The 26,150-nt window shown below is 44.1% G+C and overlaps 1 protein-coding gene across 5 annotated transcripts; it reads left to right on the top strand.

Moving 5' to 3' along the window:
• Positions 1-1,352: 1,352 nt before the first annotated feature.
• TBC1D2 (TBC1 domain family member 2) lies at positions 1,353-25,728 on the top strand. Of its 5 annotated transcripts, none has more exons than XM_058826159.1 (15): positions 1,353-1,407; positions 1,750-1,919; positions 3,602-4,089; positions 4,703-4,835; positions 5,717-5,858; positions 8,096-8,232; positions 8,863-9,047; positions 10,090-10,476; positions 11,190-11,300; positions 13,981-14,168; positions 15,121-15,591; positions 16,749-16,869; positions 19,237-19,422; positions 20,051-20,172; positions 20,824-25,728. In XM_058826159.1, the coding sequence occupies exons 3-15, from the start codon at positions 3,682-3,684 to the stop codon at positions 21,023-21,025; spliced, it is 2,793 nt and encodes a 930-aa protein (XP_058682142.1). In that variant the 5' UTR covers positions 1,353-1,407; positions 1,750-1,919; positions 3,602-3,681; the 3' UTR covers positions 21,026-25,728. The 5 variants fall into 5 exon arrangements, with proteins under 5 accessions (XP_058682142.1, XP_058682143.1, XP_058682141.1 ...); XM_058826160.1 differs by having other exon boundaries at positions 1,387-1,407; positions 1,754-1,919; XM_058826158.1 differs by lacking the exon at positions 1,353-1,407 and having other exon boundaries at positions 1,447-1,919; positions 3,680-4,089.
• Positions 25,729-26,150: the final 422 nt, after the last annotated feature.

Genomic DNA, 26,150 nt, shown 5'->3' with positions numbered 1-26,150 from the left:
GTGACAAAGGTGATTTGGGGATTGAAGCTTCTCTCTTATGAGGAGAGACTGTGGGAGCTTGGCCTTTTTACTCCAGAGAAGACTGAGAGGAGACCTCATCAAACATACAAATATTACAAAGGCAGGTGCCAAGAAGATGGTGCCAGACTCTTTTCAGTGGTGCCCAGTGACAGGATGAAGAGAAGTGGCCATAAATAAAACACAAGAACTTTCACCTCAGCATGAGGAAGAACTTCTTTATGTTGAAGTTGGCAGAGGAAGTTGGAACAGGCTGCCCAGGGAGGTTGTGGAGTTTCTGCTGCTGGAGACATCAAAATCCTCAATGCATTCTGCTCTAGGTGATCTTCCCTTGGCAGGGGTGGTTCGACTAGACGGTCTCCAGACATCACTTTCACCCCTAACAATTCTGTGATTGTGTGATTCTGTGATCCAGTCTAATGGCCAAATACCAAGAAAAGACCAATTTGAGATAAATTTGTTTTGTCTATGGCAATCTGTAAATTTTGTATGCTGTAATCAGCTTAATGTGCTCTACAGTTTAGCATTTTAAGCCAGTGCAAAGATGGGCTATTTAGACACCTGAACAGGTTTGCTTTTTGCTGTTCTGGTATTAAACTTGGCTAAAGTCAGTGATAAAACTCAGTAAAACTCGCTAAACTCAGAGCGGGGTATTTTTAGAGACCAGTGGAAAAGCCACAGCTATCATTGCACATGAGGAAAATCAAAGCCACCCAGATTCCTTATTCCTTATTCTTGGGATAAAGGCATAAGAAGTGCCTGGCTGCACTCGTAGGATGAAAGGCAGCTGTCAGAGAGCACATGAACCTGGCTGTGCTGTGCACCTCGTTCCCTGTGCCACCAAGACCTGCCGTACTTCATTAGGGTGGTCTGACACCCCTATTCCTCGCAGTACCCTTTCCAGAGGCTTCTTCCTTTGGCGCAGCTTGATCCTATCAGCATCCAGTGTCTCAAGTCACCATTTTACCCTGTGAAATGTGCTTGACTGAGCTGAGTTGCCCCAGCTGACTGCACAGCCGCGGCTCTTGCAGCACGTCTGCATCCACCATCCGGTGGTTTTGCAGCTCTGGAGAGAAGTTCTCTCATGGCAGATGGCACTTGCTGGTCCCGTCTAGCTCACGAGCGGTGCCACTCTGCCTGCTTGCTTTCCGCGGTTCACATCACCTTGAAAAATCATTTTCTTCCCGAAACCCGTCTGAAGTGCCCTATATTGTTGTTGTTGTTGTTGTTGTTTTTCCCGCGGCTGCAGCTGACGTCCCACACCGCGCTGCCCTCTCGCTCCGCCGCCCCGTCCCCGCCGCCGTCCCGGGGCCGGCCGGGCCCCGCCCCGCCCCGCCGGCACCGCCGCAGACCGGCCCGGCAGGAAGCGCGGGGCGGCGGCCACCGCAGGTATTCGCGGCTTTCCGCACCGCCACTCCGGCCCCCCTCCCAAAATCCCCGACCGGCGAGCGGCTCGGATGCCCCCCCGCCCCAGCCGGGCGCTGGTACAAGCGGTGCCAGGCTCAGGCCAGCCCCGTGCCAGGCTCCGGCCGCCGTCGCTGGTACCCCGTGCGGTGCAGCTGGGCTGGGAGCCGCTTCTGCGGCGCTGCGGGAGGCACAGGGAGGGGCGGTGGGGGCTGCCTTGTGCCGATCGCACCAGCAGCTCCGGAAAGGTTTATGCAGGGTCCACCCTGATCCATTTTTATTGGTGAGTCAGTGTCAAGGCAGTTTTCGGGTAAATATATCTTTCAGACAGCTCCGCAGCAGCGACTGGATCGGAGAAAACCTGGGACAGACGCTACTTTTCTGTTGCTGTTGGATTTGTTGGAGGCTGTGGGTACCTGCTTGGTGCTGCTTGCAGCAATAGCTCTATGCCAGGAGACGGTGACTTCCAGGAGCTCCTCTCTACTTCCATTAAGGAGGTGAGATCCTTTCTAGAGGTCTTTGCAGCTCTGACATGATTCCTTATTACTTGGTTCTTAAACCTAATGCTTACTAAATCACCAAAATTAAATTAACTAAAATACTTACTTGGTCCTGTTCATGGTGTGGAAACATGGACCATCACGCTGGCAAGAAGCAGAAGTGTGATGGAATCTTCAGCGGTTACAGAAGATACTTACACTGGTACTGACATAAAAAGCCCCGGCATCTATTTGAGAAAGTTGAAAGTGTTTGTTTCTTTTGACATTTCCTTCATGACAAGTGAAATTAACTTGGAAATGAAGTTTTTTTGTGTGTTTCAGAAGCTTAGTTCCTGTGACACCTTCTCAAGGAGTGCTTGTTTTTGGCATTTGTGAATGTGTTCAGTACCATGATCCACAGCGTCATGGGAGTGAACCAAAAGAATTTAAGTAGCTTTTCACAAAAAGTGAACATTATTGATAGTTGTCTGTAAAGCTGATGTGGGAACAGGAGGGGGCAGCAATAAACATGATGTGCCGTAGTCAGCGCTAAACCTTCTTTCAGTCATGAGAACAAATTGTTCCTAAGAGCAGAGGAAAGAGATCAGCTTGGGAAACATCTCATTGTGCTCCATTGTATTATCTCATTGCCATGTCATACAGCTGGATGTTGTGTTGAATAGTTTTGTGTCTGTAGTTGGATTCAGAGTAACTTAACACTGCAGCAGTTTATTTTCTCATGTTTGCTTTAGCTATGTTAGTGCTTGGAACTGGAATTTCAAAAAATGCAAGAAGTTATTTATAGATACTTTTCTGGAGTGTTGTTAGCTTTCTTTATACAAGAGCTGTGGGTATTTGCAGCTCTGAGCAAAAAATCACACCTGTCATATGCTTAAGCACTTGAAAAAATGCTTGGAAACATGGCAAAATTACCATCCTTACATAAAGAAAAAATTACCTGAACGTGGGCCTATTCAGCTGGCTACAGCTTTTACATCTGAGAGAGAAGTTGAACTTGAGATTTACAAAGATCCCTTTCAGCCTTAGTTTTATATTTTCTTTTTATACTTCTGGGACCCAGAAGTTACTTTGGTCACTAAAACAATCAAGTCTCTTTTGCAACAATCACAGAATTACTTTCTCTGGTGCATAATCTATCATATGAATCCATCCTACTGGATGAAGAACTAACACATAATATGCAGGCATTTTAACAACTATAGTCAGCTGACACAAATTATTCATAAGGATGCTGCGTAACGCTGAATTTTTCTCCAGAGGCCATGGTTTAAAATATTAGTTGGACATTCACTGTGAATACCGGGACACATTTTCCTGCCATCCCTTGACCTGACTATGTGCCTACCCCCAGACCTTGTTATCTTGCCATGCTTTCTGCAGCTGTTCCTTAAAATTAAGTACCAAATGCCCCAGTTATTGCTATTGATTTGGTATGCCCACAGGCTGTAGTTATTTTTCACACAAGAGATTATGGCTGTTTCTTGGCTGCTAGTCCACCCTAGTTTAGGAATGAAAAAGGGAGGAAACAGGTATTAGAGGTCATCTGAGCAGAGGAGAGCAGGGAGCAATGACCAAAAGTAGAGTTGGAGACCTTGGCTGGGTAGTTTGAAAGCTGCAAAGTATTTTTTTTTGTCATGTGGCAGACCTGAGCTTATTCCTTCCTTTTTTATTGTCTGCAGGTTCTATAAAAGTAATGATATAATTTGGATTGGCTTATTTACCTAGAGAATTTCCTGTTTCAATCTATTTCCTTAAAGAGATGAAGAAAGGACCAGAAAGTGGGGCATGTACCCTTGCTGCTCCAGGTAATTTAGTGGAGTCAGATCCAGACATTAACAGCAGCAATGGAACCTCAGCAAGAGAGAAAGACATCCTTCCTTCTCCTGGAGAACAGGAAAATCTACCACCGAAGAACAGCACAGAAACATCCAGAAAAAAACTTTGTGGCTATTTAAATAAGTTGGGCATCAAGGGGCCAATCAAAACCTGGAAGTCTCGCTGGTTCTTTTATGACGAAAACAAATGTCGCTTACTATACTACAGAACTGCCCAGGACATTAATCCCTTGGGGTCTATTGATCTCTCCAGCGCCAGCTTTGACTGCAAAATGGAAAATGGGGAAGGAGTTTTTGAGATCAGAACACCAAGCAGAGCTTTTATTCTGAAGGTAATGAAAAATTCCCAGTCAGAAGAGACAAATCTGTACTAAGGTATCTCTTAGCTTGAGTTTCGTCTAAGTCCTCCTAGCTTGGATTGCTAAATTGGACCTAAATTACTTACATTGCTTTGGCAAGTCTGGGAGTCCTTACTTGTGAGATGGCTGTTGTTTAACAGAGTAGGAATAAAAGCCTAACTGTGTGCTAAATTAAAGTAACTGAGGAGTCACGTAGTCCACATGTAATTTACTGAACAGAAATGAACTCCCCTGTCTAAAGTGGTTGCTCCAGGAGGATTCTTTGCTAGACTTTTACTTCTGTGTAAGTTATTGTTAAAAAGTTCTGGGGATGCTTTTTGTCTAAAATGGTTGTGACATTTCTGCTTAGTCTTGGACCATGGTAAACCAAAACACATTTAAAATTAGGTCCACTGAGAAGGCCGTATTAAAGATTTACTCTGTCCTCCCAAATCAGTGTTAGGACCAGAGGACACAGATACAGCATAGGCTGGATACAGCTGACCTTTTTTTCTGCTGACTTGTGCAGGAGAGTGGTGGTCATCTCAGGATGTGTCTTATGTTGATGAGATGATTCCACTCCCTTTCCTGTTTTGTGTTATGTTAGGCAATCAGCAAACAGGCAATGATGTACTGGCTGCAGCAGCTGCAAATGAGACGTTGGGAATTTTGCAACACTCAGAGCAGATTTCCTGTGGGCAGCTCACAGCTTGTGAATGAACCTCTGGCTGGAAGAACAAGTAGGTGTTGCACAGTCTTTCTTTTGCTTTCAGTACCCTGGTGATGAATGGCATTCCTCATCTGGAAGTGGGTAGAAGTTTTGGCCAGGCTTTTAAATGCAGGTGCCAGCTATCAGGGCTTTGCCAATGTTTGACAGTTCTGCCTTATTATGTATGGAAGTGAGTAAGCTGCCTCCTAATCCACAGCATATGTTTGGAGATTTTCAGGTGTCTTGTGATCATCTTAATTTTCCTCACACGTGTGAAATGTGCACATTTGATATATTACTCTTGTAAGGCCTCTGAAATTTAGAGCAAGTAAGGTTTTTTCCCAGCAGTGGGCTGAAGATGTCCATTCCAGGAGTGGTAGTAGACAGATCAGTGGATCAGGGGATCCACTGTTACCTGTTTAGTAATGACTAGATGCACATTTTGTTTGAAACAAGTAATCCCCTCCCTAGTAAGTCTCTGCTCTAAAAGGTTCTGGCATCTTGCTACAGCAGGCAAAAATTTGGTAACAAACTGTGCTTGCAGAGTGTTATTCGCACATTAAAACTATCAAATGTGGTTTGGAATGTGGGAAGAGGACAGCAAACTTCTCCTTCCTTATATCTTTGGGCAGTAAAAGTTCGATTGTTTAAGGTTAGTAATGCTCATATATGCTTGAAATCACTTGATTGTCCTTGAGTAAATAATTCCGTTTGTACATGGAAACTTATGTAATTTGACCTAAAATTAAGGAAGAGTATTCTACTGTCCTTGTTCCACCTGATCACTTGAACATGTAACGTATACCTGTAGTAAACTGTTGTGGCTGTCTGGTTACCTGAAGGACCCAAAGCCCAATGGAATTCTGCCATGCTTATTTGCTTTTATGTCCTATTTTGTTTTTACATTTATAGATGTAGTTGACAATGAAGACTTTCTGCCTCTTGTGAAAACACCAACAGAAGCAGTGGGTTTAAAGGCAGCATCCTTGCCTGCACCCCAAACGTCTACTGCCTTGCAGAACATCTCCCTTAAGCACCCATGGACAGAGATACAGTAAGTGAATGAGGAGAACTGCAGTGCGATTGACATGCTGGCCTGACAGTGTGTGCCTTCCTTGCTTGCCATGTATTGTGTGAAACGGGACTCTTGCCTAGGTGGGAGAAATATGAAGCACCTTTTTGGAGGCTAGTCCAGGCCAAAGTAAACTTCCTGCAGGTGGGTCTTTCACATCCTCCTGTTCTGATGCATTTCACATAATTAGGTTTCTTAGCAAAGATCCTGGTAGCAGACCGAGGACTTGGTTAAGATCTCTTCATTGTGCTTTGCATACCTAGTGTGTGACACATCTGCACAGCAGTCTTGGAAGAGCACATCGTCAGGTTCAGCTGTACTCAGTAGGTAGTCATAGAAGCCCATTAGCTCTTTCCACTGGTTTCAGTGTAGTGTATTCTTCAAAGCAAGAACTACAGGGAAAAGAAGCTTGAGCCAGTAACATGGCCTAGCTGTGCAACTCACTCTTGCCCGCTGAGTTTGTTAATATTCCTACTGCCAGCTTCTATCTGCTGTTGCAGTGGGTAGCCCCATCAGGTTAAAAGTTACAAGTCTTGGGCAGTTACAGTTTCACAAAGACAACCTCATCAGTATCTCCCTAAGTGTTTCTTAGTCATTTTTTTACACATAATGAAAATGGGTAACTGGCCATAGGTATGGTAGGCAGCCAGGCACCTGCCAAATATTGTTGGTATGGAAGTTGCCTGTAGGTTTTTTTACCTCCACTGCTGCAGCTACAATCTGATGCTTATATGAAGAAAGATCCCCCATGAGACTGGGGTTTCGTGTTAGCAGCTTCATTTGCAATTAGGAAAGCAGCAGACACTGAGTCTTTTATAGACTTTTTATAGACAAAACAAGAGACTTGTTTTGAAAAGACCTATATGCATACCTTTTGGTACAGGTTTTACACCAACTACTTACGCATTGTACATTTGTAGTTCCTCAAAGTCAACTGTTCTGTTTTTCAGGCTATGCATTCTCTCCTACTCACACTCATTAAAAATAACTCAAATGTGTCTTTGGCCCCTCTTCCCGTGCTTTGCTTTTGTGAGCTTGAGTAACAATTGTCTCTTTCCAGCTTCAAGTTGTATTGCTCCCCTTGTTCAGTACACATTTCTCCAGGCTCTATCACTGTCAGGCTGTAGCACATCTAGATCCCTGAGCTGCTATAGTCTCATGGGGAAAACAGTGCAGCATTAGGTATAGAAAAGTAAGAAAATTGCATTGGATGAGTACTAGCTACAGACTACAGGGACTGAAGGACTGCTAGTCTTACACAGCAGTATGTTCTCCAAGGTAAGCATTGTCTGCTCTTCTGCTCTGGAGTCATATAGTAGCAAGGGAAAATGATAATAGTATCTAAATGGCAGCTTCATCTACAATTAGGAAAGCTGTGAACACTGAGTCTTTTATAGATTTCAAAAAAGGGGACTTGTTTTGTTTTAGCTGAAGAACTGCACAGGAGAAGAAGAAAACTACTTGTATGCATGCTTTCTGGTACAGGTTTTACACAAACTACATTTGTAGTTCCCCATGATTCTATAAAGATATCTTTTAGTGCTTCTGGCAATATCTGATAGCAGCAGTTGTAACAAACAGTTCCTGGGTCTGACTGCAGACCTGTTCCTGAAACTCTTTCCTACATTTTAGCTTATGACTTTGTAAATAACTTTTGGCAAGGTTATTTATTAAATGTTTCAGAGCACAGGACCTGTGGCTGCTTCAGATGTGATCATTTGTCCCAGTTTTGGCTGTGTTGTAGGTAAATGAGCTTCTCTTGGCAGCTTTTCTTGGCACCTGGGGATTTCTGCAGTGAACGAAGGGTAGGGATGGATAAAGGAAGTAAAGGAGAGAGGGAGAGGGAATGAGGAGGAGGGGGAAGGAGAAAGGACAGGGAAGAATGTGATCGGTCTACTGTTACATTTGATCACTCTCTTTGATCTGATGTTTTTATGTAGAGGGCTTAAGCACACGGGGAAGGATAATCTCATTTTACATTGCTGTGCTGTACTGATTTTGTGGCATCTTCCTGGTTTACACCAGGTACAACCTTTCTCTCCTCAAATCCACCAATTCTATAAAGAGTTCATTTTCTCAGCACATGAAGGAGATAAGTTTTGGGAGGAGGGGTAGGAAGTAAGGGGAGGTAAGGCATTGAATATTTTGAACATGCATTGGCTGGCTGCAGTGATCATGACTTCTGTTCACTAGGCTGTCTTGATCTCTTCTTGTTTCAGAAACACTGTCTACAATATTTGTGGCTCCAGGCAGCTCTGGGGGAACAACGGGAATGTCTTTAGATTTGATGAATTCCAAGAGCATCCTGAGAATGTGGATGAGGAGCAAGAGGCAGAAGTGGAGACAGGATGCCCAGGTGATTACTGAGCTGTGTGAGTTGAATGGGATGCCTTCTAGCAGGGATTAGCAAGAAATGTAAAGCAGACAGTGGCAAATTTTCAAGGGATATGAAAGCTGTTACGTTGTCTTAAGTCTCTTCCTGTGTTGCCACAAGACTGACTCTTTTGGATCTGCTTCTGGATCCATCTGTCTCTATCTTCTACCACTGAAACCTTCTGCAGAGGCAAAAAAAAAATTAAATAAAAGTAAAATCCACCAGATTTATTTTTTTGAGGTAAAAGTATAATTGCCGCACAGTTTCTCTGAGGTAAAAGTGTAACTGCTGCACAGTCACAGGCTGAGTGTGGCAGCTCCACTGCATGTATACCTTTCCATGGTGGTAATTTCCATTTGCTGTGGGCCAGATTGATGAGCAGGGTGCAAGATGGGTTAACAGGTACAATCAACCATCACAATTTTGTTTACTGTGGGCATATCAGTATCTTATCCCTACTGTTTTAGCTGCAATCTAGTGGGTCAGTTTTCCATATCCTGTATCCATGTCCTGTCTGCCTTCTCTGCGAAACCGTTGTAAGTCCCTAAAGCAAGACTTGGAAGTCCATAGTAGCAAAGCAATTGTGTGTAAATTAAATCTGTCTCCCCTCAGTTAAGGAGGGGACCCTGGAAGATGGGAGGATGGGGCCCAGGCTGAACTGGATTAGGAGAGCCAGGTGGATGAACAGTGGCTTCCTAGGTTCTGAAGAATTGTCAAGGGAGAAGAACTCAGTGGATAAAGTGAGTGTCCTTCAGCAACAGATTCTGACGCTCACAGAGGAAGTCAAGTCACAGAAGGTGAGTGTGGAGAAGAGACTGCTATTTCAAAGGGTCAGGATCCTGAGACTGGTCACAGGGACTCCCTTTCACATTGTATGTGAGAAGTGCCCAGCAGGCAGTAACTGGAGACCACTTGAAGCTCCTGGTGTTACCACCTTGTGTGTGCCTGAGTGTGCTCAGCACAAAAGATCTTCAGCCATTTCTAGGAAGTGCAGCCAGGTGTAATAGAGAGGTAAAACAAATCCAAGTTTACTCTGCTGTTGTCTTGCTTGTGCATCTCCATTGCTCACTAAGTGCAGTCCTGAATGGGTACTATGACACTAGTGAGAACTGCCAGTGAGGTCCTGGTGTTAACAGCAGGTCATTCTTTTTGAACAGTGACCCACATTTAACGTGTGACTTGACTCTAGAAGTCAGGGCATGGGTCACTGCAAGGGCTGTCTCTCATGAATGACACTGTTCTTCAAAGCATGGAGCAATGCCAGGTTCTCTGCTAATGATGCTGGTAGCTCTTCCAAGAGGCAACAGAGCCAAGTTCCATGTTGGGCAGTCAGTTGCACCCTTGATTTGCTTTCTTAAGTGTCTGAGATGGCAGAGCCTGAATCAACAAGGGTGGGGCAAGGTTCCATACCTTCATGCAGGATGGAGTGAGGGAGAGCTCTGGCAGAAGGAAGGTTAAAATGGATACTGCAGTTTCCTTCTGGTAGTACAGGTAGTTGCAGACTGCATTATTTCCCTCCTATTTTACCATACTGCTGACCAGACCTCCATGTTCTCTGCTGGGCATCCCAAGAATGATTGTAGGAAAGTCAGAGTTCAGCGTGGGCAGCAGCTTTTCTGCTAGCAATCCATGTTTAGTTGTCTGTGAACTGCTGCAGAGACCTTTCAGGCCCAGCTCTGAGAGCAGAACTTCTCACTGTGGTCTCATGGTGGTTTCAAGATTTCTGCATTGTTTTCCTTCTTAAAGAAGTCAACTTCAAGATATTTCACTGTTGGGTCTTTGCTGTCCATAATGCCCTGGACAGCACAGTGATGTGATGGTTTTGAATTCCCTTTCCAGGAATTGGTCAAACTTCTCCACAAAGCTCTGGAGGCAGCCCAGCAGGAGAAGCGAGTATCTAGCATGTATCTCACTGCAGCAGAAGATAAGGACAGGCTGGAGCTGGTGCGCCACAAAGTGAGACAAATTGCAGATCTGACAACTCGACTGGAAGCTCTTGAGCAAGAAAAGAAGGAACTGGAGCAGATACTGACTTTGAGAGACAGCCATATCCAGGAGCTCAAGGAACATGTGCAGCTTCTGATGGAGAAGAACCATGCCAAACAGGAAGTCATCATGACCTTGACAGAGCAGATGGCTCGAGAGCTCTCTGACCCCCTGCAAGAAGCCAACACTATCACTGTAGAGACATTGTATAAGCAGCAGGAGGAGATTGAGCATCTGAAGGTGTGTGAGATGGCACAGGTCTTTTGGGCCCATTTTTATGCCTTTAGGTTCAGTGGGAGGGTGTTCTTTGCGGTAAACACAGAATACAGTTTGGCTGGTTGCTACTTTCTTTTGTTTCTTTTTTTTCTTTTGTTTCACAGCTGCAGCCTGACTTGCTGCCTTCACTTTGTTGCTCTATGTTGCTGTCTTGCAAACAGTTTCCCAATACATCCTGGTTCTTTCAGATGCAGGCTGTTTTATGTGCACAGCTGTAATTATGGGTTAGTGTGACATGAAGAATTGCTGAAAGAGCCACTTTCTGTGGAGAGTGTTCATTTTTCCCGCCAGCCATGGGGATGAGATTTGTTTCATTAAAAAAAAAAAAAAAAAGAAAAGAAACCAGCCAAAATTAAACTAATCAACCAAAAAAACCACATATATTCTTAATATTATTTAAGTGCTTCCCTGGCATTATATGATCTGTATCTCTCTGTGTTTTTTAATATATATGTGTGCATTTATCATTTTCCCAATCTTGTTGATGCATGGCAATATTGTTTGTGCCTTGATTTCCTTTGTAGGCAACATTTATACTGGGGAGTCCTGTCTGCTCCTCAGAACACAGAATTTCTGAGATATTTTATTGTCTTTAACATAATCTGGTGTCCTTGAAATGGGAGGGGTTTCAAGCCTCTCAAGAACTCTCCTTATGTGACTGTTTTGCTTCATGGCAGGATGATATTGATGCATACAAAACCCAGAACCAGTTTCTCAATTCAGAGATCCACCAAGTTACTCGACTCTGGACAAGTGTTGCTGAGAATGAAAAGGCCCTTCTGATGAAGGTAAGGCCAAATGACCTTTTTTGCTTGGTGTGAGCTGTTACTAATTTATTTTCAAAGTTGACACTGCAATAGATTTCGATCCGCAAGGAATAAGCTTTCTTGTGTTTTTTCTTAGTGTGACCTCTTTACTGCTTTGTGTTGTTCCCAAATTAGACACGATAATTTTAATTCCTCAACAGAAGTAAAAGACCCGCAAAGAGCAGTCTTAAATGTGCTAACCCAGATTTCTGTATTTCAGCCATGCAAATAGAAAAAGCAACACTGTGTAGGCAATCAGAAAAGTTTCCTGAGAGCTGACAGACTGAGTCCTGGCTCCATCTAGTCATGGTTTCTCTGCTGGACTTGGCACTGCCAGGTGGCAGCATGCTTGAAGTCCTGCAGTTAGACTAGAATTCTTCTGTTTTCCTAAGTTGTATTTTTATTTCTAGCTGTGTAAGTGTGAAAAACCTGGTTACTCTCAGACTTGTCTAATCCTATTTTCTGATCCTGAACCACTTTCAAGGCTGGAGGTGTGTCCTGTCATTTGTTCTGTGGATTTTGCCTAGGATTTACTTGCCTGGATTTTAAGGTATTGCTGTGAATGAGTGTCTTAGGTTGCTTAAAGAGTCACTGGCAAAGGTTAGGCAAAGCAGGTTCAATATCTAAGTGGAAGCATAGCAAAGCTCATTGCCAAGGTTTACTCTACTACTTACTAGATGGTTAAAGCACACAAAAATAGTACTAAAAATACTACTAAAACCTATAATCAGTCCATTAAAACTAAAATCAATTAGAAATCTACATGGAAGCTGGGGATGGAAAAGGGATGGGAAAGCTTTAGCATAAAAGGAATAAGGGAGGCCCTCCCATCAAGTCACAAGGTTCAGTGTGGACTTCTGTGCAAAACTTATCCCTGGACTTGGACAAGTTTGGGCCTAAATATTTCAACAGCACTTAAACAATGGCTGAATCAAAACAATTTACAAAAGATTCTGTGGAATTCACTGCAATTACAACGGTAACTCACTTTTAGGCCTAAGTTACTTACCAACCTAAAATAATTAAGAATCTAAGATTCCAGGTACAGTCTCTGTAGCACATTCACTCAGACCTAGAGTACATACAAGGTACCTGTGAAAATTCTCCCTTGAGTTCAGTAAAGTGCTCATGTCTGGATCTTCTCAACAGGCAAAGGTGTGAGCCTCGAGGAGGGGGAGTATTGGCCCAGGCTTTGTCATCATTGTTTGGCAGTGGTCCCTCAAGTACAGCAAATCTGAGAGTTCTCTGGCTCTGAGAAGCCCCAGTCAAAGGGAGGTTGCTGGTCACAGCCCGCTGTGGTCCAGGAGAACTCAAAGGGTTTCACTTAGGATGCTGCTTATAGGTTCACAAGAGAATTGGCTTTAGTCATAGTAATTTGCCATCCTGTCTGCAATTGGTAACTTTTGAAAATTTGATTACAAAAATGTTCTTCCACTTGAGTTTGCAAGAAAGGTAAGCTTCCAATGGTGTTTGTTAAAAACAGAAATTAGTTAGCACCAATTCCTGGGAGCAGGCAATATTTCTGATAACCACAGGACCTTAACCCAGGTGCTGTTCATCAAGCTGAGGCCTAACAAGCATTTCTGAGATCATAGTATGGCCTTAAGAGGGGGAGTGCACCACCACAGGTATGTCTTCACAATCATGAGACAGGGCAAAAAGCTGCTTCTGGAGTGTTATTGTCATTTTCACATCTGTTTACTTTCTAGTTATTTGAAACCCTGCCTTCCTCCTAATTTACTGCCCTCTCATCCTGAGACTGCCATAACCTTCAAAAAGGAAGTAATCAGACAAGCCCAACATGCTCAGTGTGAGGCAAAATGCTGATTAAAGTGGTAGTATGGAAGAAACCATGCTCCTGTCTGTCCCCTCTATAGGTAACCTAATTCTCTCTGTGGTTTCTGTTTTGTTCTTGTTTTCAACTTCTGCTTCCCGCTGAATAGGAGTCTTCACAGAGCTTCCTGTGAGACACTGGGTGAGTCTTGTCACCTGTGTGGCCTCAGTTCCCCACTTGTGGAGTACACTAATAATCCTTATTCATTTTTTCTGCTTTCTGTGCCCAGGACTAAGGTGGTGGCAGGTACTGTCCTGCTGTTTGATCTCAGTTGGGCTTCCAGTGCATGAGAAATTATGTGTACCGGTGCCATGGGGCTGGAGATGCTGAGGGGCATGTGGTCACCTAGTCTGTGGTGCTACCACGTATCCTGAAATGGTATATTTATAGCTCAGTCTCTGGAACGGTATGTTTTATCAGGATACAGCTCCATGTGGTGTAGAGAACTTGTCTGAGGATGACAGAAAAAGATTGCAGAGAACTCAGATGCAGTGCTGGCTCTTTGACTGTGTCCTTAGTTGAGCTGGTGGTGTGCAGCCATCCACCGATGCAATGCAGTAGTTAAAGTAGGTGATCATGTAGTAGGTCTCCCATTCAATAAGCAACTTCTGTTGCATGCTAGCTACTGAAGCTTGTGCTTGTTCATGGACCATGGTGATTCATTTATAGCTGCAGTTCCACTGGTTGTAGAAAACTACTAAATGTGTTTCCTGGGGCTTTGCTCTTCAGAAGTCTTGTCTTTATGTGCAGACCAGGCCAGTAGAGAGCAGTGGCAATGCAGGAAGGACTACCACTGAGCAAACTCTTTCCTTCTTGTTTACCCATCAGTGTGCCTGCCTGCAAGCAAGAAACTGCCAGATGGAGAGCAAATACCTGACAGTCTTAAGAAAGCTGCAGGAAGCTGTGCCTGGCCTGCCCAGCTCACATGCTGAATTGGTGAAGAGCCTCATCCAGGAAGCTCTGCAGTGGGATGTGAAGGAAGAAGCAGAAGAAAGTTTTAACTTAAATCCTGTAAGGTAAGAGTTGAGAGCATGGGGATATTCACAGCTTTGTAGAAGCTTGTCTGCAAAGGGAAGATACATTTAAGAACATTTAATAGCAGGGGTCTACATTTGTATTTATGCCTTCCTGCACAGTCAGGGCCCCTGTTCTGTAGCAGTTCCCATTTCATGTTTTGTCAGTCTCACAGGTTCTCCAGGTAGCTCTGGAAATGAGACCTCCTAGGCCAGGCTTGGTCTCTGTCAAGAATATGATGGTATCTTACAAGTTTCCCACCATGTGGCCACATGATGTACAAATCTTTGACAAGCTGTACTATTTGTAGTCTTGCTGTGTTCTGATCAGTAAGAGATTTGCATTGTGTACAATGAAACTTCAGAAGGGACTGTGGATCTCTGTTCTTAGATCTGATGCCCCAAAGCCTTTCCAGTCCACTCCTACAGGACTGTCTCTACATTGGGACAGGGTAGGGAGGAGGTACACAGGGTGAGCTCAGTATTTCTTTAGGGACTGATGAGAGGTCTGATGAGGTTGGTCTGCAGCTCAGAGCAAAGTTACACTTGAGTTGGTGTGTGTATGCCAGTGCTGCAGGCTCTCATTTGTCTTCAAGGCTCTGAGGTAGGCTGTATCACATGCGGCTGCCAGAGAAGGGAGGGAGAACTGTTACAAACAAGCGTTGGAGATAATTTTAAAAAAATCATTAGCAAGGGTATCAGCAAAACACAGATTTGACATTAAGTGACAGCACGAAAAAGTGAAGTTGAGGCCTAATGAGCATTTCTCAGATCTCAGTGCAGCCTGGAAAGGGAGGAGGGTGGGGGGGGTGTACGCTCACAAGTACTTGTGCTCTGGTATGGGTGATGCGAGCCTGGCAGCAGGCTGTAGCTGGCATGACCCCAAGCAGTAAGTGTGCTTGGAACAGGTAGCAGCACTGTCATTTGAGCTAAACACTGCCTTGTGTCCCTCCAGCGAGTATGATGAGTATGGGTTTATGACTGTACCTGACTATGAAATTGAGGACTGGAAACTCCTGGCCAAAATCCAAGCCCTTGAGATAAAGTCCAACAAACTGCGGAGCCAGGAAATAGTGGAGAAGCCCCTCCGTGACAGATGGAACAGCATCGGAGAGCTGAACCCCTCTGCAGAGCTGAAGAATCTGATCCGAAGTGGCATTCCAGTGGAGCATCGGCAGCGGGTGTGGAGCTGGATGGTCAGCCGGCACTGCAGCCCTGTGCCTGGCCACTACCAGCGGCTGCTGGAGCAGAGCAGGAGCACTGAGCACCCTGCCTGCCGGCAGATTGAGCTTGACCTGCCCCGCACACTGACCAACAACAAGCATTTTTCCTGTCCCACCTCACAGCTCATCCCCAAGCTCCGGAGGGTGCTATTGGCATTCTCCTGGCACAATCCTGCCATTGGATACTGCCAGGGATTGAACAGGTGAGGAGTGAGGTATGCTGCTTCTTCATGAGATGGCACTGAAAAGGTGTAGACACATACTCTAGGCTGTGATTCAAGCAGCCTCAGGCTCTTGCCTCTCTACAGTTCTGTCCTAGCTCTAGGTATTGCAGTATTCTGCATTTGGTGACTTATTTTTCATCCATTGTTTTTACTGGGATCCAGCAAGCAGCAGGATGCACTTTTGTGACATCTCTGTAGTTACAGAATAGGAAAAAACAGCTATAGGAGGAAGAGTGAAGCAGTCCCAGAATAACACCACAAGGCTGGGGCTGAATTTTGAAGTAGTAATGTAAAGTAGTGAAGCAGAAGAACACCCTGGTGATTCCCTTTTTTGCTGAGAACAGTTGGAGGAAATGTTGGGAAGTGTTAACATGCGAGGGAGCTGCAGCAAATTACACAAAGACTGAGGAAACCACAGTTGTTCTGTCTGGAAAAGAGAAGATTCAGAGAATATAGAAGCTTCTTTCACTTCCCAAGGCAGGCTGTAGGAAGGGCGAACCTAAATTTCTTAGAATTCTGCTGCAAAATAGAAAGGCACTAGGCATTTGCTGTAGGAAGTGAATTTCTAGTTGGACCTTTTCATGTGAGGAAGGTCTACGTAAGCTATTTATTCCTGATGATTTTTGGATGGTCTTCAGAAACGATAGAAGCTTTCCTCCAGAGAGCCTTTAATTTAATATAAGGTATCATTTTTCTAGTCTGTCTAAAAAGCAGTAAGTCAGAGCTGAAAGAGGTCAGGGCTGTAAAAGAATGTATGGAGAGATTAACTATATCACATAATATGGAGTACCTCTGTGTGACCTCTTTCCTCTACTGAAATAGCCCAAATCAGCACACTACTAACTTCAGCAAATCTACAGAACATTTCATTAGCTGGGAAACCTGGCTTTGTCACATGGAACATATGGAACACCAGTTCCATATGTTCCAACAGGGCCACATGGGAAAGAAAATCACATCCCTGTTGTTCCTTCAGAAACAGATCACCTGCCTCTGTCTGGCTGTCCTGCCACATTTGATATTTTGGATGCCAATGGAGCTGGAGACATGCAAAAACACACTTGTATTCCTCAATTCCTGTGTTGATGACTCCTCCTGCAGTATTGAATTCCCTCACCATGTCTTGTCCATCACAGATTGGCAGCTGTTGCTCTTCTGGTCCTAGAAGATGAGGAAAGCGCTTTCTGGTGTCTAGTTTATATCGTGGAGAACCTAATGCCAGCAGACTACTACAGTGACACACTAATAACATCACAGGTGAGCTGAGCACCCTCACATCTGCTTGGACTCTCATACAGTGGTTTCCAGTAAATATTAAAAAGTGAATAGTCAACCTGCTGGGTGTTTGATTTCTCACAGGACAGTGATACCACCTTGCAATCCCTTCCATTGCAGAGGTATTGGAGACTTGAGTGTACAGAATTGTTGCACTCACAGGAGCAGCACACACAGCATAGCAAAATTGGCCACCAGCTTTAGGAAATGGGTTACTATACCTGAGTCATAACATGAAAGTCAGGTTAGTCAGAAGGAAATTGCCCATTAATTGTGCTTATTTTAAAGAAGTCTTAATAGAGGCACAGTAGCAAATTCTGGTATGTGTAGACTGAGTATGAGAAAGGCACTATTTTACAGCCCTTCAGATGATGTTTTTGAAGCTTCACTCTATCTTTGGAGTGTCATGTACATGTGGATGAAAATTGTGAGATTTTTATATTCACTGTATTTGCCTTAGTTCATGATCAAGCACGCTGTTAGTTTGCACTATGGGGTTCTCTGGACATCAGAAAAGATTCTGACCTTTTGATGTCAAATGTTATGCTGTGAATAACTTACCCACCTGATTCAAAATCGCTGCATTTCAAGGTTTTCAGTGTGTCTTGTGTCAGATATACTATCTACTCCCAGCAGACAAAGAGATAAGGTAACTCCCATATAGTTTATTGGAATTGTAATGTGTGCCCATATCACCCACACCCATCAGTGGCCAGTCTGGTAAGCCTGGCTGTGACCTTGGTGTCTCTGTTCTGTGTGGCCCTTTCATGGTTTTATCTCTGGGCCCACAGTAGAGGAAGCTTCAAGGGTCAGTAGCTGAGGGTTACTGATGATGCCAGTGAATTTGTTGACTAACATTTCTGGGACAGTGGTGTGGTGGTGGAGAGGCCAACACACAGACTGGGGAAACAGTCTAATCACTTTGAAGACAGCAAAATGCCTATTCAGAGGAGGTTGTGTTAGCTGTGGGATTTAATACACAGCGCTCAGTAGTCTCAAATCTCATGTAGAGACTGACAGGGAGAATATGACAGACTGAAGAGGCTTGCCTATATTTGGTGAGAAAATGCTGTCAGCTGGAAGTCTTCTTTAGAAAGAATTTCTGACCTCATGGTTGGTATCTGAAAGTCTAACCAAGATCCATGTAAAGAGGAACATCTGAGGTGATGCTTTGTGGGTTGGCTTGATAAAGTGAGCTGGCTGGGAAACTTAAAATTGCAAATGTTAAAGACAAAGCATATTACCTGTATGGTTTTTACCCCTGTACTACAGCTAAGTGGGCTGGCACAGCTGAGGCATTAATATGATATGGCAGAGGGAAGCCCTAAACATGATCCTGTTCTTTAGCTCTTACCCTCTGTCGCTCTATTGGGAACAGCGAAAAGAACGACACAGACTCTCTCGTGGAGTCGAACTGGAGAATTTTTCTCCTCGGTTTATTACCTCAGGTCTTTTTTATAGACCGGTATGTGGAAAGTACAGAGAAGAGAACTCTTATTGGTTTGTAAACTAACACATCACCATCATTGGTCAGTGGGGTTCACCACCCCTCGACCTTCTCTTGCAAGAAAACAAGGAACAGACAAACAGCACCTGCAAGGCTGCTTTCTATCTCTGAGCATTGTTTTAATTCCTCCTTATGAATTCTCAGGCCACTTTCCCAGGCAAGACTGAGAAAGCTATGTGGCCTGCTATTTCACAGGCACTATGCTGCCTGCTTTAGAATTAACATCCATAACCCTCCAGAAAGCATGGCTCTGCTGAGATGAAACCTTTATAAACCTGGATCAAGGATCTTGCTGAGTGAATTTCTGTGTTTTGGCTCATGCAACCAGAAGCAAAGCACAGACAGTACTCAGACAACAAAGAGAAGCTTACATGAGAAGATCAAGTTGTGTTTGCAAAGTCAGAGGTGTTCAAGGTGTTCAGTCTGTTAGGCCATGTAGAGTCATTCAGACCTGGGCAGATTTTAATGCCTGTCATTCAATTGGATGCTCGTGGTATCACAGAAAATCCTGGTAAGACCAGTGCAGGAGGATGTGCCAGATTTTCCCTCTTGACTCTGAGATGGGAAGGAATCATATTGGTTAGAAGAATATATGTTTCTCTTGACCTTGTTTCAGCTCCATGCCTTGCACTGGATGCCACGTACAAGTGCACTGCTCAGTGAATTTGAAGGGTTGGGTGACAATGGATGCTCTGCAGTTCCTAGGGTGTGATTCACCAGAAGGCAGCACCAGTGATGACCCTGACATGCAAGGACCATTGTCCTGTTGCACCTCTCCTCTCCTCCAACAGCAGGACTGCTTTTGACTAGGACTTCATTGTTTTCTTTTTTGTCAATTTTAGGTAGATCAGAGAGTCTTCAAAGACTTCCTGTCTGAGAAGCTGCCTCGCCTCATGGCTCATTTTGAGCAGTATCAGATTGATGTCTCACTCATCACTTTCAACTGGTTTCTGGTGGCCTTTGTGGACAGCCTGGTCAGCGACATACTCCTGCGAGTGTGGGATGCCTTCTTATATGAGGGAACCAAGGTGCAACTCTCCATCTAGGCCTTCCTCCCATCTATACCACCTCTGTGGCATAGTGACAGGGTGATGGGCATACACATCTATCAAAGATATATAAGGTTTAATAATTTGTCCTATCCTGCCACTTTGGTGGCATGCCTTGATGTCTCCAAGCCCCTGTTTTCTATGTACTTGATGCTAGTAGGCTGCCTAGTCTCTGATTCTGTGCACTTGGTACATTTTAGTGGGTAGTTGTGCTACAAAACATCTCTGATAGGCCATGGTGTCTCCTGTTCTGTGACACAACTGAGAGTATTGCAGATACAGGGGACATAAGACAGGCAGTATCTGAAAAAGTGAGTCCTGCATTGTCCCTGTGCATAGGGAGAGCTGGAGAAATCTTGTGGGGTCCTTTCGTAGAGCCTGGTAGTCTCTGGGGTTGCAAATTAGCTAACAGATGGTTAATCTCTTTGAGGTTAGCTCTGTACTCCTTTAGGCCTGCCCTGGTACAGACTATTGAGAGCAGGAGTACAGACTCTGTGTCTAGTCTGTATTGTAGTGCTGTGTGCCCAACACCATCTTTTGTACCAGGATGGCCTAGACCTTCAGTTCCTTAAAACTTTATCCACTCAAATACCTTTCAACCCTCCAGGTCATTTTCCGCTATGCTCTTGCAATTTTTAAATACAATGAGGAGGAAATCCTAAGAATTCATGACAGTGTGGAGATCTACCAGTATCTACGGTTTTTCACAAGGATGATCACGGATGGCAGGTAGGACTCTGAGTTGTAGACAAGCTCCCATTTTGTATTTGTACTTGCTTGCCTGTTAGGTCAGCTTAACAAGAGTTGTGACTAGTTTATTAAGAGAGATGCATTGATAGGTCTGTGGGACATGGATCCATTTGTCTCTTTTTGACTTTCCATTCATGGTGTTACTTAAAATCTTTTCGGCTTGGAAAAGGCATGCTACAGCAGAGCAAGCAGCAAAGTCTGGGTCAGCCTTTTTCTTGTAGCAGCTGGTACTTGTGCTGATTTCTGGAATTCTCTCAGCTGTATTTGGGGTTTGGGAACACAGCATAACTCATGACCTTGAATGACAAAATGTGTCTGAGATGAAGATTTCTGTGATCAGAAGACCCAGCATCAGGAATATTTCTCCCTGACAGGCCATCAGAATTGGCATCTGATCCATTGTCTCCTAAATGATTCTGCACACTGGTACCTTAAAAGGTGGAATGGTTTAAGTGTATGTGAAGTACTGCTTGGGTTGGTGTTGGTGTAGGAAATAATGTTGGTGACTTCCAGGGTCATAGAGCTGAAGTCTGACCTACTCTTTAATACCCCTGAATACTCTTGATGTATCTGTTACCATGTGTTACCAGCCAGTAAATAAGTTGACTGAAGCTGTCCTTTCTATTGTAGGAAGCTGATGAACATTGCCTTCAATGACTTAAACCCCTTCCCCATGAAACTGCTGAGGAACCGCCGGTCAATGCACAGGGAAGAGCTGGAGGCAGAGCTGTGTGAACTTGAACAGATCAAGGCAGCCTACGTGAAAGAGAGAGCAGAGCAGAGACCTCAGGACCTGAAGGAGGTTGTTAGTGAAGAGGAAGAAGAGAGCTAACAAAAAGAGAATTTGTCATCACTTCCCTCCCATCTTGCAGTAGGTCATCGGTAGCATCTGTCAGTAAGAAATGGACCAGAGGGGGAAGTGTGGTCACAGGAGTTTATCTGCCCCAGTAAGCAAGGATGTACTATGGCACCTTTAGGAGACCAAGTCAGACTTTATAATAGATGAGAAGGTGTCAGAGGAGTTTTATACTCTTTTGTTCTTCTCCCCATGTAGCCCATCCTGTCCTGTGCATATCAGGATTACAGCTGAGGGTGCAAAGGAAATATCAGTTGTGGTATCATGACAGGAACTGACAAGGTGCAAAAGACCCAACCAAGCAGGGCTTTTATACATTTTCTGATAGTGGCTTGAATTAGATCTTTATCTACAAGTAAAATCTCCAGAAATAATGAATTGAAAACACTCCTTCATTGTTACCTAAAGCTTCTGAATTGGTCAGGAAAAAACCTTCTCTTAGAGGGCATGGTGCCTTCAGGGTCTAGCCTGCCATGTCTGTGTGTGTTTATAACATTGTTACTGATGAAGACACTGTTTCCAGATGAGTGCTGGGTCTGTGGGGGTTCTGAAAGCTGGCGGACATCATCCCATGGGACTCAGGCTGGGACAAGGAAACAGATTGTGGCAGAGTGAAGTTGCTTCTCCAGTTTGGCTCCTGCAGGAAGTTCATGGGAGCACAAGGTGTGTCTCCTGCTTGGCTGGGAAATGTTTAGCTTTGAGGCCCTGGCATCACTCTGTGCTGGTGAGTTTGCTCCATAGAGAAACTCTTTTCTCTGTATGAAACCAACCACAGCCTGCCTGCAGGCAAGGCCTAGTGTTATGTGGACTTTGTCTGGGGATGATAGGGTTTTCTGATAGCCTCATTTCTGGCCATCTCTCTGCCCCACAATTACAGTCCTCACAATTACACTGATATCCCTCTCTCTGACTCCCATTCATTATGGAAGAGACAAAGGCTTTTCTGTAGTTTATGATATTTGAAAGTGTTTTATCCATGGCATATGGCTGGGAACAAAGTCACAAAAGATGACTTGATATTCTTTAGAAAAAAAACATGAATGTCCCCTGAATCAAGGAGCTGGGCTCCATGGGTCTAGCACACAGAGATGCCCTATCTGCCTCAGCGAATGGGGTCTGATAGCCTTCTGCCCTGCCTCCCAGGCTTGTCCATTCCCTGGGCTAGATATGCTGCCTGTGCAGCTCAGCCCTCCACAGATCCAGGATGAGTCAAGTATTTAGATAAATACAACTTATTTTCCTATCTTTGCCAGATCCTGCTGCCCCACTTTCCTGCTGAGTGGTGCATTACTCCAGGTGTGCCTGCACTGACAGCATGCAGCAGACCCTGCTATAAGGGGGGCTCTGCTCTATGTTTTTAGATTGACCTTTAACGTTTTAAACATGTTGTGGTTGATAACCCAACCCTTCAAGTTTTCAGTGCTTGCAGAGGAAGGAATTTCTTCAAAATTTTGGAGAAAAATTCATGGCCCACAGTGTTCTCAGCCCTGTGGGCTGTAGCCAAGATGACAGACTCTAGGGGAAACAGTGCCTATTCACCTGAGACATGTGGTCTGCTCCGTGGACAACTCAGCCAATTTCAATGAATTACAGAAGACTGGGATGGGAGAGACCTGTGGAGGCAAACCACACAGCAGAGAAGTAATCAAAGTGGAAGTGGTGTTTTGGGAAGAGTGGATTGATTGCCTGAATGTCAATTAGAGCTGCACACATTGAAAGTGTGGGATGAGAAGAAAATGTTACTGGAATCCTACTGTAATATCTCAAAAAAATGAACTCATTTTAAAACTATGCCATCTAGATAGGGAAGTATAAAAGACAGAACATTTTTCTTCATAGAGGATATTGCTAATCTAATTTATTTATACTCTTGTATTGATAAGTGCACACAAAGTTTTGCTATTGTTACAGACATTATCTTCTAAATCAAGGCCATGAAAATTAGAAGTTTACTTACAATTTTATTTCATAGAGCTTTCTGCAATAGCTTAAAAAGCTTTCCTCCTGACTTGCCCTTATGTTTATTAATAAAGGCCTTTGAAACATGTATTATTAGACTAAACCACAGCCTGACATATGCCTACAGTATATAATAGATATGGGTCTATGTGATACATGAACTCTTCTGAAGTAGACATAAGCATCAAGATATTGACCCTGATGAGGAACTCTTTAATTATTCAATTAAATTTAATTCAATTAAAATAATTTTTAATTGAAATAGGAAGGGAAGGAGATGTGAGGGTTGTTGTAAGTTTCTTTTATTTTGTGTCTTCCTCAGCTCTTGGTTTTGGTCCACACATATTTGCTAAGGACCATTTCCTCTGTTCGTATTGATAACCAGTCACTTGTGGTCATCCTTTATTAAACTATGAAGGATGTGGGAATATCTGCAAGGCCTATACAGATCTGCACCTTAGAGCCAAGCTCACATGTCCTCATGGACCCTCATCTGCTTTCCTTCTGCTTCACAAACTTCAGTGGTACTGAAAAGAGCTGAAGTCAGGTCACAGAATTGCAGTTGGGTCAGACGCAAATCCCTCAGGCCCCTGCAAGACCTGCAGTGACTATCAGTCAGTGCCACGGGTGTTTCGAGCCTCTTGGTTATCTGTGCAGTCCTCAAGAGTGATTTGTGCTGCCACTACCAATTGTGGCTGGGAAACAGTTTGACCTGGTTATGCAGCCCAGGAGCTCCTTCTGCCTGTGCTGGCTCCTGTGGATAAAACAGGTGTCTTTCTATCCAGAGTCAGTCTTTGCTGAGTTTTGCTGTACGCATAACATTACTTAAAGCTAAATTAATTCTGTCTCTGCATTAACCAAAACCTTGGGATATCATCTCCAGCCCTAAAAAGGACGAGGATTTTGATTTTCACACCCACCCTCCTCCCTATGATGTCCCATTAACTGGTAGTTTACTTTGTTGCAGGATCTTGTGGCCGCTAATAGTTCATAGGGTTTAAGAGGATAAATTAGTGGAGTGGTGCCAAACACAAATAAAGCCACTGCTGGCTCAGTAAATCCCTGAGAGGCTAAAAAAGAGAGGCCATGAAGCTTCCCTTCTTTACCCCTTTTTGGCCTGGGTGGTGTTGGGCTGGCAGGATCTGTACCTTCATATGCTGTGGCTAAGCCCTGTATTCTGGCATGCTGCTGTGGTAAGAGGCACTACTTACCACAGCAGTAAGGGGAGGTTGTTTCTGGGTTAATGTTTAGTCTAAGCTTGAGCTTCTCATCCAGGGTGAAGGTGAGAGCTAAGGGGCAAGGCATTTTCTGTGGGTGGATAACAACACCACCCTGTAGCACGAGCTATACCACAGTGCTGAATTTCTCTTCCAGTCTGCAGGCTGGGCAACCTTCTGCCACCATCACAGACACAAGGCATGGGGCTTGCTCTCTTCCCATTTAAGAGCTCACTTGTGGCCTGAGACAATGCTGAGACTTCTCCACTGTCTCCCAGTGATAAGAGCTCCTTTACAAAACATTAGCTCTGTTTGGTCTAGGGGCATGCCAAGTGCAAGAAAACAAACCACTTTCCCATGACTGAGCCACAGTGCTAAAGCTGATATAGTATCATGCCATTCAAGATAATTTAACCCCTTTCCTAGAGTGAGAGGCTGTGGCCTGCACAGAGATTATCTGTGTGCTTTCTATCCAACCTCAGGAGCTTCCAGAGGGGAAAACACTACACCAGGTTAGTCAGTGCAAAAGAAAGTATCCCTAACCATGACACATTTGGGGTGAATGGTCCCCTGTTCTGCTGCAGCCAGATGTTTGCTTTGGTCACATGGTCCACTAGCTTTGAGACGAAGTCCCTATTTCTCCCTGTTACTAAATGACAGCTTCCTGTGAAGTGCAAAGTCTGCCTTTGAGACTCCAGCTGTTGGATCAATATCTGCCGTGGTTCTGAGCTTAACTTTTATGACACAGAACCTCTGGCACATTCTGATGTCAAGCTGTTGGAAGCTTTGAGACTTGGAGAAATATCCAGGGTAAGTGGAATTAAATTTCAAGCCCCCTTGTAATACCAAAATAGGCCATATCAAAACTTTCTAACACAGTTTTGAGTATTAGAAAGCAGCATTCTTTATAGCAGTGTGCTGGTCACTTGGAGAATCCTTCTTCTAACTGAATGCCCTGAGTGTTGGGTAAATGCTCAAAACGGTGAGTTTTTGTCATACACACTGATGACATACTCGCTGGCTATCCCTGCTCACTTGGTGTATGTGCATTAGTTCATTTTACATAGTCACACCCTCTTTTTGGAAGTCCTTATATGGTTCTTTGGGGTTTGCCTTCAATGTCCAGTGTCCTTTTTAGGTGGCTGTTCCTCAACCTCCATTTTGAGTAAGTGCAGTAGCATTGCTTTGCATAACTTTGGCTTTGTCAGCCTTGCGAAGCTAAGCTGGCATCCTGTTGTGTTTTGCATGACTTGTTTTGTCTACTTCTAGAAGACTACATTGTTCCCTTTATTTGATAAGAGTATAATGTTGTTCTGTTCTACTGTCCTTATAATTTGGGAAAAAGTAGGACTTGGCCCAACATCACAATTCCATGCTGAAAATAGTGCCTATGTTCTTTTTCTTTTACAAAGTAATTTTGTTAGTTGAAATGTGTTGTCTATGGGCAGCATTTTGCTGGGAGGAAAAGTTCCAAAACAAAATTAAGTCCAATTGATATTTTTTGCTGCATCTTCAATAACATTTTTTAACATCATAAAAGATCTTGGAAATTGATGGGAAATGCCAATGCCACAAACTCTGAAAAGGCTTCCAGTTTTGACACTACCATTGCAGTGGCGCTTTAAGTTGGTCCTAAAGTGGGTGGATGTTGTGCCCTCCATGCCACCCACCCCTATACATGTGGCACAGTTAGTGATAGTGAACTGCATGGGGCTGGAAATAATTAGAGTAGGAAAAATGGGAACTGCGGGAGCTGAGGACCTCTGACCAACGAACCAAAATGATTTCACAGAAGCCCTTTATTGTTTATAATATATTCTTATTTATACATTCTAAAACTACTGTTCACACGATCACGCATCTTTTCATTGGTGCCACTATCCTGCCCACGCACATGCACCCCTCGGGGCACAGGACTGGTTACA

Source organism: Poecile atricapillus, chromosome Z, assembly GCF_030490865.1.
Source record: "Poecile atricapillus isolate bPoeAtr1 chromosome Z, bPoeAtr1.hap1, whole genome shotgun sequence".
Classification (NCBI taxonomy): domain Eukaryota; kingdom Metazoa; phylum Chordata; class Aves; order Passeriformes; family Paridae; genus Poecile; species Poecile atricapillus.
This window is presented reverse-complemented; position numbering and strand designations above follow the sequence as displayed.